The 12,578-nt window shown below is 46.2% G+C and overlaps 1 protein-coding gene across 1 annotated transcript in view; it reads right to left on the bottom strand.

The window, feature by feature from the left end:
* The window catches only part of HCN4 (hyperpolarization activated cyclic nucleotide gated potassium channel 4), a gene marked incomplete at both ends in the record, with an annotated part of 98,702 nt that extends 87,234 nt beyond the window's left edge, over nt 1-11,468 (bottom strand). Inside the window, one exon of the mRNA XM_082769022.1 lies at nt 10,765-11,468. Within this exon, the coding sequence (XP_082625148.1) occupies nt 10,765-11,468 (704 nt within the window). The remainder of the gene's footprint in view (nt 1-10,764) is intronic.
* Nucleotides 11,469-12,578: the final 1,110 nt, after the last annotated feature.

Raw genomic sequence — 12,578 nt, 5'->3', positions numbered from 1 at the left:
CGTGCTACACAATATAGCATCATACATGGAACTGTAAATGTGCTGGCAATAAGGAACCATTATTCAGAAATCACTTAACAGTGCATGGATCTACTCATTTTTGTGGTCCTAACAGCAGGTGGACAAGAGATGTAACCAAATCTTCAGTAGCACTCAGAGAAGTAGAGTCATGAAGAAATTCTCATGAAACTGCCTTGTAAACCATATACCCTTACTGACACCTACTCTGAATCTTTTGTTATGTTAAAATGTTTTAAGAGGCCTACAGCCTCTCCCCTGGCCCCTAGCAGCACCATGGCTCCATTGCCAAAGTTGGAGAAATCAAGGCACAAAGAGCATTGTGTTCATGGTTGCTCATAATGTCAAAACCAGATGCCTGCCCTGCCTTCCAGTTTGTCCTTGTACCTGCTCCACATTGCTCATGGTCCAAAAGGCATCCACAGCTAAATGAGCATGGGAAAGCGATACAAATGGGTTTGTGTTGGCATCAAAGAGAACAGCCCATAATCTGTGGTCTACACTGGTCCTTCTCCTCCTCTTCCCAGTAATTCACAGAAAATCAGGGATGGAAACAAATGTTCCACTTGTTAGTAATAAAAGCGTAACTTGTGCATGCATTAGTGCTTTAAGGCAAAGAGGGAAAGATCAAGCACCAAGAATTTGTGCTTAACAAAAGCAGGTTTGCCATCATTAAAAAAGCTGCAGAGAGTCAGCCAGTGTTATCATTTGTTATCGCTCTGCCTGTCAGGAGAGCCAGTCCAAACCCTGACACTGCCAGGCAGCGTCACCTTTGCACCGCTTCCCTGCGCCTAATGCAACCGCGGTGCCTCTGCAGAGCTGCAGGATGTCACTGCGCTCGCTCAGCCCACACCCTGGGCTCTGCACCACCCCTCCAGCCTACTCACAAAGGGGGACAGAGGTGAGACCACCAGGAGTGGGATGGGATAAACTGGGGCCTCCACTACCTCCTGTCCCCTGGAGACGGGCACGTACGCACGCATGCACCAAGTCCTCTGCAGATGAGGCATCGCACCGGTAACAATGTTAGTGCTGTGATGAGTTAGCACCTTGCCCTGAAATCACGTGTGAAGCCACGGCTGGGAGGAAGGGACTTATTAATGTGGAGTCCCCGAGTCTTTGGAATGTAGCCGTTATCTCCTTCGCAAGCTCCAGAGTGCTGATAACTTCGCAAGGCATTTCTTTCCCACACCCAGGCAAATCCAACTGTGCGCCACCAGGCTTTCCATCCCCCAGACATCAGACTGTAACAGTGCCCTGCAGCTCTGACCAGGAAAATGGGATCCCATCAGAGTCCCTCTGCATACAGTCTCGCTGGAGCTGTGTGCAGGATGAGGAGTTACTCAGCGTACAGCTGCCGATCTCCCGGCAGTCACCAGAAGCCAGAGCACAGCTGTGAAAAGGGAAAAAAAAAAAAAAAAGGAGTTATAGCTCCTACACTAGGATCAGCTGGCAACCTGCAGCACCTCTCCTGCCTCTAAGCTCTTTCACAATAGATGCATAAATACAGACAACCTCTCTGTCCAAGGAGGCAAAGATTTAAATCCTTAATTAGCACATTTGGACAAGTCACCACAAATGAGATTAGCTTTTGAGCACCGCTGGGGAAGCAGTTGTGCCCCTATAATGTCCAAGGGGTGGGCCCTCAAGCTGACCTTGGAATTCCCCTTTGAATGCTCATCTGCTGTGCTCTCACTCGCAGCATCTTCCCCTGCTGCACGCAGCGTCTCTTCAGGAGTTAACAGCCTGGCTTACTACAGCCTGGTGCTCAAACTAGGCACGGTGACCATTTTGATGTCAGCCGCTGTGAATATACTGCACAGAATGAATAATTTCAGTTTGTAAAGGGACTTCCCAGGTAGCCAACCATTCAGCAAGGAAAAGGGGCAGAAAAAGGTCTCTGTAATAGCACCTTGTTAGCCCAGCACACATCTGCTTCCTCTTCTGTATTTCTAGAGTCCTAACTGCTTTGTCTGCTGACAAAACCCAGGTTTTAGTGCTGTCAGCACTGCAGAGCTGTAGAACCACGCAGAGCCACGCCGCGTTCTCATCTGCCTTGTACATCACCCCCAAAATTACCCACTTAAGCAAGGATACCTGAGCAGTTCATATATACATATATACAGCAGCTCTGGTTTGGAGACCCTGGGACAAACTTGCTGCTTGGTCAAGAAACCTCTCCTGACTTGCAGGCTGAAAAGCACCTTGTGTTACAGCCATCTCTCTGCAAAATGCTCAGCTAATGCAGGAATGAGTGTTGTATTGCTGCTAGACAAAGAGGTTATCTAAACATTTCTGAACAGAACTTAAATCAGCCCTATTCACCATAATAACTCTGACTCTTTTATAACAGGAGCAAGTAAATCTCATGCAGATATATACCACTCCTCACCGAGACGGTAATGGTGCTGCCAGCCAGATGCTGCCTGGTTTGCAGGATGGCTGGGGATGCTGCCCCTACATCAGCAGCGGCAGGATCGCATGAGGACACCAAGAAGCACCAAGGGAGGAGGAGAGGCCTCGGGTCTCTCCACACTGAAACCACCCCACGCTCTGTTACAAACCAGGGGAGGGATAGAGCAGCATTCAGCAGACTTAGGGGCTTTTGTAATTCTCCCTCTTCATCTCTAGTTCTGGAAATTGCCTCACCCCACTGAATACAGGAACAGCCTGCACCTTGTCCCAACACAGACCACGTGGCATAAACATTTTGGGGTGAAATCTTGTGCTCTACCAGGCCACTTCCCTATGGAACGGCCTTTCCCTTGCTCTCACCAGTGGAAATGCGTTTTTTTGAAGTTCTCAAAGATAGAAATGGAGTTGGCACCTTCTTTTTGAGTGACATTCATCCATAGGTAAATTGATTTAATAGCTTGTTAGAGTGCCAATTAGAACCAACAATAACTCAATTGACCTATAACTTCCTTGGCACCAACAGAGCTTTCAAAAATAAGAGAAAGGACGAAAGCTATGCTCTGGCAGAGATGAGAGCTCCGATAGTTGGTTTTGAGAGCAAACGGAGGGATTCATGGGCTTGCTAATGAGATACTCATAACATATCAGAAACAAAGACAAATTTCAATGGTTCCAAGCTAAAATGACACTATGTTATCTCCAGACAGAGATCACTCTTTTATCTGTATAATAAATGAATTTCAGTGCAGTAGCAGTACCGCTACAGCAGAAAAAAAAACCCTGAGTGCAACAGAAAGCACTAGCAGTTACCTAACCACAATAACACCGTGCTGGAAACCCAAGTCTACCTGCTTATAATAGTACTGAAACGTCCTACACTGATTCTGTGTGCGCCTACCAATAAACACTTTTGGAAAACACATTTTTCCCTCAAATAAAATCTGTTTCACACTTACGCAGTGGAGATGGTGCTTCTACATAAATTCATCGTTTGAAATGCTTGGCTTCAAGGATGGATGTGTTTCAAATTTAAAAAACAAAGAATGTGGGTAGGGTTTGTCTAAACATTGCTGGGCTGAGAGAATCCAAGGATGGAAAAAGGGATAAAGTGGAGAGGTTTGAAATTACTAGGCAAAATGATCACTGTTAAACCAGGAAGGAAAGCAGGGACTGAGAATACTGAGCTTATCTGAAGAGTCCAAGGGATAATAGAAACTACAAATACATAGAAGGAGAGAAAACAAATGTGGAGGGGGAGATCCATTTGGAGATAAGACAAAAGAAAGAAAAAAGAAAAAAAAAAGAAAGATAAGGACTGAGACTGGCAAGGGAAGGAACTGGTGTGAGTGAAGTGCCACTGACACTGGGCTGAATAAAGTGCCAAGTACAACGTACTGCAATTGGATATGGGGCGGGGGAGAAGAAGCATTGCTAAAAGCTGTGGTGAGGTGGAAAGGAGTAATCAAATGAAAAACTGGGTATGAGGAGCTAGGACTGGCTGGACAAGAAGCATGCTACAAGAAACCTAGAAAACAGAGATGGGAATGGTGAGATAAGCAACACAAACACTGAAAGTGAGGGGTAAGGAAAACAGCAGATTGGAAGGAACGGGGCAGAAGGCATCATGCTTGGGTACAGGAGAGAAAACAAACAGTCTGCAACACAGAGCACACTTCCCTTTGAAGCCTGGAGAGCTACCCAAGAACCTGGCGCATCATCGCCGCTTTGCTGTAACTGCCTGCTATGGGCATTGCTTAATTGAGAGCAGAGGGCAGTGCAGCATATCCTCTCAAAGGTCCATCGCTGCTAATGAACCCAGGGACATTATTATGATGAGGATGGGGATTGATTTACCTTAACAATTATACAAAACCCTGTATTAAAATTAGACTGCAAAGTCGAAAGCTTCAGTTATGAAATAGCAGAAGGAGGTTAGCTGTATGTATTACGTTACAGTCATTACATGTTTCAAAATAGTTCTTCCTACAGAATTCATTCAAGATGAGAGGAAGGGCTTGAGGCAGACGTGTGGGGAAAAGATTTTCTGTACGAGCTCATTTCTTGCACAATCTGAAAGGTTTGCAATAAAAGAGATAAGGAACTGGAGGATGGGATGTGATGGCTAAGGCAGATGAGTGCTGCCCTGGAGATTCTGTCTTTGCCAAAAAGTTCCTGCAGAGGTGTTAGGCAAATAGCTCAATCCAAAACTGGAACTAGAATAATATTTGTAGGGGATGATTAAAGAGGACACTATGTTTTTGTTCACAGCTTTGTTTTGTGGAGTTTGTTTCTTGACAACCCCCTCCTCTTTCTTTTTTTTTTTTTTTTTTACTATAACAGACAAACTAACAGCCATCAGAGGCTTGGATGGGATCGGCATGCCTCTTTCTCAGACTGGCTGCTCACCGAGCAAGTCTAAGAAATGGTCCAAATCTGAAATGTCCTGCTCATCTTAAAGCATCAGATACTCTTAAAACAGGAACCATTACTTCTGTGCCCTGGTCTTGTGGGTCACAGCAATGTCCAGTTCCTTACTGCGCACCCACAGAGGCTGAGCTCTGAACATAAGGCATACTGTGTATTGCTACACACTCTGCGAACGGGTCCTCAGGTTGACTACGCCAAAGTAATGCATGTTCTTGATCTCGCTGTCTGTGAGCCTCTGTCGCCTCACTACAGACTGGGGATGACAGTACTAGTTCCCTAGCCAAGGTGTCAGGAAGAGAAATGATCATTTATTGCTTTTACACTTGAATATTTCCTAAGTGTCAAAAAAAACCCTGTTTTTTCATACTAGGATCTGAATAAGATGAAATAAATATGCTATTTTACACCAAGAGATGGATAAAATGTTAAATAGCTTTTTGCAAAGGAACAGCCATCCCCGTGTGCACCGAATGAGGCCTGGGCTTCTGTGGAAGAGAGAATGTGGTCATTTATTGGCAGAGATTTGTACCAAGGGTCTGAATTAAGTTTGTGCAGGAAATCTTAATCATGCTATTGCCTTAAATCTCAATGTTTGCTTTAGTATTTATTCATATGATTTGATCTCATTTTCTGCACATGAACAAATATGAAAATACTATAATATTATATGATTATGATCTTAAAACATCTTATGGTGGTACACTGAGGTGTTTCATTTACTGAGATCTTCCTGTTTTCAAACGCTGCCTCTTATAGTACCTGAACATGTCTCCTACCAATAACTATATCCACACATCAAGCCTCTAGCACGGGGTTTTTTATCATCTGCTTCACAACCGGAGCATGAAGCTTGGGGTGACTCGCCCAAGGACATGAGAAGCACGGCTACCACCAGCTTGGTCCCCTTCATGGTCAGGAAACCGCATTTCCTCTCCTGCAGCTTGATTCACAGTCCACTGAAGACAACAGAAGCCTAATCCATGTTACTCAGCAGGATTTGGATTATCCCTCATGTTATTCCTGCTTGGATTCCCTTGTTCAGCTCCAGCAAAACTGCCCTGGGAATTGGCAGGAAAGTTCTCTGCAGTAAAGACAGCAAAGTCTGACTTCAGGAACATCTCCCTTCCTCAGCTAGCAGTGCCCCCACATGATTTTAAGGCAACTGCCATCAGCACAAACAAGAAAAGACAGGCAAATATATGAGCTGCCCACCACCAAGCCCGTGCCTGATTTGCACTTTTTGTTTGTTTCTAATGACTGGCACAGGTTCTGCTACTAATGCAGACGTTTCCCCCGCCTTTCCCTCCAAGCAGAGGTTTCAGTGAACCAGAATTGCAATTTGCAGTACATAAGGCTCACACAATGGCTAGCTTTCATTTTACTTTCATGTGAGCAGTGGGCAAGTCACAAGATCAGCATTTGCCATTGTGGGCAGCCTTTGAATGTGGAGAGGCATGAAGGCAGGCACAAGCAGCAGCGTTCTGGGCAGCAGGTAGAGAAAAGAGCATTATTGTCCGAGAGCTGGAAGAGCAACACCCACCTAAGTGAACCGCCAAAGCCAGGGAGCGTGCTGCATGCTTCACAAATTGTTTACCCTCTTAACAAATAGCAAAAAGGAAAAGCTTACAACTGAAAACAATCTCCACAGACAGAGCAGCACCCCGTGAGGCACTCTGGCAATCACTTCTGTTCAGGAGAGTGGAAAAGGGAAGCATGCATCCTTCCCATTTTTGCTCAATCCTGCCACTGCAATTGGGGTCAGTGTTTAGTAGTATAATTAATAAATCCCACTGATTCCCCAAGGGAAGTGTCTGACTGACACTGCTGAGAGGTCTGGACCAGCACGAAGGGGAGCAAATGATTTTGTTCTTCAGAAATTCCCCTACCTCACACATCTATTTCTTTTGGTGCCACAGAAATCTCCCCAGCTCCTGAGCAGGTGTGGGGGTCTTGCAGAGGAAGCAAACAAACAAAAGGGTCTGTTTGCAGATAAGTATTCCGAGTAAGTGAGAACAGTGGAAAGAAAAAATCCAAAATCTCAAGTTGGGACCAAGTGGAATATTTTCCATTGTTTTCAAGCAAGCAGCAGCTTCTTTTTCCTGTGAAGAAGTTAATAGATTACTGGACAGTGAATAATGTGTAGTTCTATTTACATCCACTGTTTGGACTATTTTGGTCCTTCAGATAGCGTATCTGTTCTCAGGCCTTTCTAAAAGCAGCATGCTCCACTGTTTTGCAAGCAATTCTGGAGAGCAGCTCCAACCAATATGCTTCATTCAACTTCAGACTAGATAGATCATTGTTTGTCTGGAATTTTTTTTATTAAACCGATTTTACTAGATCAATGCATCCTCTAAGCAATAAATTGCAATCCTATCTATCCACTGAAAAAGCTCTCAGAGCCTCAGATAAATCTTGATCTACACTTTGGCTCTGCACTGATGTGCAATCAGCCACAGATGCAAATAAACTCAAGTAACTAGCACTTAGATCTGAACCTCAGAAGAGGAGCTAGTACTCTTATTTTCATTAGAAATCGCTAAGACACCTTTAAAGTGCTCCCAGAACTAGTCCATTGCATTAGTCATGAGTACTCAGGGGCACTGAGTCTGGTTTTTATAAAGGTCATTCGTTGTCTTTTCCCCTCACAATGGACTAAAAGCAGAAATCAACAGAGCCTTAATCTATATTAATTTGCTTTACTCTTTGAGGGTCATAGATTTGCCACTGGAATTAGCCATATTAGATGCTAAAATGATAATTTAATGAGACAATGATGAAAGCCTCTGTTCTATTCTAAAACCAGAATGCCTCTCACATAGCACAAAGGAGAGTTACTCCATGAAGTCAGAGGAATTGCACAAATGTAATTTTACAGCAAAATCAAGCTCCGCTAATTAGGGTCAGAGCGTTCAATTCAAAAGTTCACGTCTTGAGCTGTACGTAGCCAGGAGTCGTGAGGTCTGGAGCTCTACCAAAACACCTGGAGATGCACCTCGCTCTCAGAGGCGTAGCCAGTTTCTCCAAAAAGACTGGAAAAAAAGATCCGGGGCTGAGTATTTATTAACTTGAAACTTGTACACCAAATGCTACTGTACAGCTTTGGTGACAATGCAAAGTGCCAGATAATGGAGACTCGTGCCTCTCACAGCATCCTAATGCTCCAGGATCTGCACCCATCTATAGCAAGGAGCAAGCACGCCTTGCACTGCGTAATTTGCAAAGCAGCAAATGGAGTCCTTTGGGCCAAGGATATAGCTCTTGAAAATATCTTGGTCATACCTGCTCTGTGGCGCAATCTACTGCATTTCGGAGGTCAAGAAATGTTACTCATATTCGTATGAGTTGTTTCCGAGAGATGCTTTGGTAGCACTCAGAGCAGAAGGGAATACCTAATCCGAACAGCATCTGGGAAAGCTCCCACTCTTCTCCTTCACTGCAGCCATTGTTCACAGGTTATTTTCATGATAGTCCACGCATTTTCTCTAAGTGGCAGTCACATTCAAACAGATATGCTGCAAGTGACCTAGAAACACGGGTGAACAAAGTTCCCTGGAAAATGCACACACTGACCATACAATGGTGCATCCAACTCCTCCTTGCCTCTTCAGATGTTTCTCTGCACAATCAATACCACTGCCCCATCTGATGCTGATCCATAATAGTAGGGAGGAAGCACATTTTTGTGTGCTCGGCTTCTAGCATCAATTTAGAAGAAACACAAAACGGCAAGCTCTCAGCCTACCTGGAATCTGACACCAGGCAGACAATTTCTCACACCAGGGCACAGATATCCAACTCACTTTGCTTTCTCTACAGAAATGCAAAGCGACGTTGCAGAGGATTTTGTTCTTAATGCTAACAAGTCATACATGGATACATCTGTAACTGCCTGCATGTGAACATTTGGGTGTTAGCACTCTGTATGATCAGCTGGCTTGGGATAGTCTAGCTTGCCTGCGTATTTCATTCCTTTGTGTAAGGCTAGGAGTGGCCCTATGGCCAAATACCTCACAAATAAAAACTTGCCTGATAATTTGCTATGCCATTTTAAGGAATAAGCACTGGTTCACTAGGAATATTCAAAAAATTAACTCTTAGGACCATCTCACCTTGGGCAAGGTGGCTACCTCAGCTACTGCCACAATCCTTCTACTGAAGTTTGCCAGTCTGGTTCAGTGCTGGAAACAGTCATAAAGACGGAAGGGCATAAATCCGTTATACAGACACATAAAAGATATACAAACTGAAGGCTACTTTAGGATAAATCCAAATACGATACAGAGACTAAATCCAAAATTCCTTTAAGATGCAACACACAGAGAGCACTTTGCTAGAATAATCCAAGAAAGCACAGCAGTTAGTTTTTACCTCTAGGCTTGTGGCAAATATACAAAGATCTGTAGCCAAAAGAATAAAATTGGTTTGTTCTTTCTAAAGCTAAACACTCTCACATTTCTCTGTGTTTGTGAGGTATTATTTGACCAGTCACAACAGTGAGGCAATTTTATACTTTTTCCAATCTGTGTTTGAATAAGATTGTACTTACAAGGACTGTGCATCACGATGTAGCTACTGGAAACCCTCATATGCTCGGTCAGCTCTATGCTTGGGACACTTGACTGCGCTGAATTTAAATGACAGTGCAGTCTTCCAATTCACATCGCCTTCTAATAATGTTTGTTAATCCAAGCAAGTATCCAGGAATCTGTTCAGTGCCAGTCCTGAATCTTCTAAGCTTGTTAAATCCCGAAAAGGTAGTGCCAAGAGGTTTCTGTCATTGGGCACCAAAATCCATCCTGCAACTCCTTCCTGCAATTATCTTGCTAACTATATTTTACTGGATAAGGCAACATTTCTTTTAGAGTCCAAGAATTCAATAAAATCACGTAATTTGCTGGCTATGTTTGAATAATGTGCTTCTACTGTGTGCTTTTAAATGTGAAATGTAAGCCAGTTGTAATTAAAGTTGAAGCAGTAACCCTTAGCCATTGATTGCACTAAGTAATTAATTATTGATTGCAGCACTTTACATACGTATTGCAGAGGACAATTCACCTGTGCAGTAGACAATACTTTACTCAGAAATGCCTAAACACAGCCCCCCCCCCCAGCTATGTGATTGAAACTGTACAATAATTGGTTCTACTGTTTACAAGTTAATTTTTTTATTAACCTTCATGGCAATGTTGCTATCTGAGTGAAAGAAAGCCATTACTCTCCTAAAGACAACGTTAACTATTCCCTGCCCAAATTAGTCTTGCAAATAAGCATCTGCAGATGCAAAAGAGCAGATCTTTGTCTGTAAGACTCTGAAGGTCTTAAGTTCCTTCAGAATGAACGCTGCTATCATCCTCTGCACATACCAATTCCTGACAAGCGATGCTGCAGTAAGAAGCTGTACAGAGCAGCAACAGTGGCAGCATCGTTCCCTAACTCTTGGGGAAGGAGAAGGGAGAGGACTTTGAGGTATTAAAATGGGAAACGAAACATTAAACTGGCAGACTGCAGGTTGTGAGCTGGAGATGCAGGAGTAGTTAAGCAGCAGACATTGTGCTTTTAATCTGGAGTTGTGCATCAGGTGGGAACGTTTTTCCCCATTTACACAGGACTATGGAGAGGCTTTCCGTTATAAAATGCTGAAGCAAGAGGCATCTGTTAGTTTAAAAACACGATTTAAAAATAATAGTAGCATGGGGACACTAAAATTAAGCTAAAATATAAACAAAACCTGCAGATTGTTTGACCAAAGCAGATCTTGGATGTGTCCTCCAGCTCTTCTGACTAGGAAATCAGCAAGGAAAGTTATCCCTGGGTGTGTGCTCTGTGCAGAAAGGTCTGAGCTGGACAGGGTAGGGGAAGGGGCAGGCCAGTTTTGAGCGGGCCAGGAAGGGGAGATTGTACCTGAAGTCACTGTAGGGATGGATGATCCAGAACCCGGCAGACTTAACCCTTTCCTGCTCCCTCTCCACGGCCTTCTGGCTGCCAAACATCCTCAAGGAGAATTTGTTGACCCCCGGCTGGAGCATGGCCCCGAACTGCCTCTGCATGAAACCGGCTTGGCCCAGCCTCTGCTCCTCGTCTGGGGTGATCTGGTCGCACCCTCCACCTCCTTCCACTTTGATGGAGGTAGAGGAGCAAGCCCGGGGGGGCTGCTGCTGGGACTCCGGGGGGGATGCCGGTGGTGGGGGTGCTGGCAGTCCCTGCTCCGTCTCCCCACTGCCAGGGGGGCTCTTGTCCTCTCCGGGGGAGGCTGGCTCCCCTTCGCCGCCGATCAGCCTCTTCTCCTCGGCCGCATCGTGGAGGTGCCTGCTGGTCAGCGAGGACAGGCTCCCTTTGAAGCGGCGGCAGTCCCCGTTGGTGCTGGTCTTGGCGCCCTTGCTGCCTGCCTCCGTCTCCAGGAGGCCGGGGTCTCCCCCTCTGCTGGGGTCTCCCCCGAGTGCCCGGGTGCTCCCAGCAGAGGGCGAAGGCAGTGGCTTGAGCCTGATGCTTTTCCTCCGGGTGTCCTTGTCGCTGTCTTCCTCCTCATCCATGATCGACGCCTTGGGTCCTATCTGCTGGGGCAGGCTGTAGAGCCTCTTGCGCATGGAGGGGGGCAGCTTGTCCATGGCCGCTGCTGCTGCTGCTGCTGCTGCTGCTCAGTGAGGGGGAGAGACCCCCCGGCTGTGCCAAAGGAGGGGAACCGTCACTGCCCCCAGGCTCCTGCCCCCAGCTCAAGAGGCAGGAGGGACCAGAGGCTGGCGTGTCATCTCCTTACCAGACTGTGGCATCCACAGGCTCCGCATCAACACACGGGCTCTGCATCCAGAACGGAAGGAAAAAAAAAAAGAGGGAAGGCAAAAAAGCCCCCCCCTCTCCTCCCCTGTCCCGATTTGGCTACTTGCTGCTTGCCTCCCCTTGGTGAGTGTTACTGCAATCCCTGTCTGCTCAGATCCAGAGCACTGGGCAAGAAGTCTAGAGGAGAGCAACACACTTCTGGCTGGAAGGCGAGGGAGGGCGGCAGCAGCAGCAGCAGCCGCCTTGCCATGTTGGCTTCGAGATGCAAATGTGCAGTGTCTCCCGGCGGGCAGACATCATCCGAAAAGCGAAGCGCAAGCCTGGGTGCCTCAAACTCCTCAACCTGCCGGCCAATAACACAATGAACTGCAACCTGCAGCAGCCACTGCTTGCTTACATCACTGTCATCACTTATTCCTCATGCAGCCCCGGCTCCTGGGAATATTCATGAAGCGATCCCATTCTATTGGGTTGCCATAGGAGCGACTACTGCACACAGGCTCTGCCTACCTGAGCCAGCACCCGGGCTTCTTAAAAGGGCAACGTCTGGCTGCCAAGGGTGTGTGTGGCAGGAGGCACGCCGCAACGCTGCTGCTGCTGCTGCTGGGCTGCAACATCCACGGCGCCTGGGCACTGCGGGGCTCCTGCCGCTCACCAGGAGTCAGCCGCGGCTCAGCTGCAGCTGAGGGAGCACCCGGCTTAATGCCATCCTTGGTTTAGCAGCAAAACCTACCGGGCAGCTGTGAATTTAAAAATAGCAGCATCATAAAAATAATAGGAGCAAGAAGATTCCTTTTTCTCTTAGATGCTGGCGATCCTTGTCTCCTTCTGGAGTTGCGGCTGCTTGGCTGCAGGTTTTCTGGTGAAGACACGGGTGGGGGGGAGGAGGAGGGTGGGTGGGATGGGGCAAATCCAAATCTAAAGGAGGAAATATCGGTTCA

Source organism: Aythya marila (genome assembly GCF_965140915.1).
Source record: "Aythya marila genome assembly, chromosome: 11".
NCBI classification, from domain to species: domain Eukaryota; kingdom Metazoa; phylum Chordata; class Aves; order Anseriformes; family Anatidae; genus Aythya; species Aythya marila.
The sequence above is the reverse complement of the archived record's forward strand: the minus strand, read 5'-3'. Positions and strand labels throughout refer to the sequence as shown.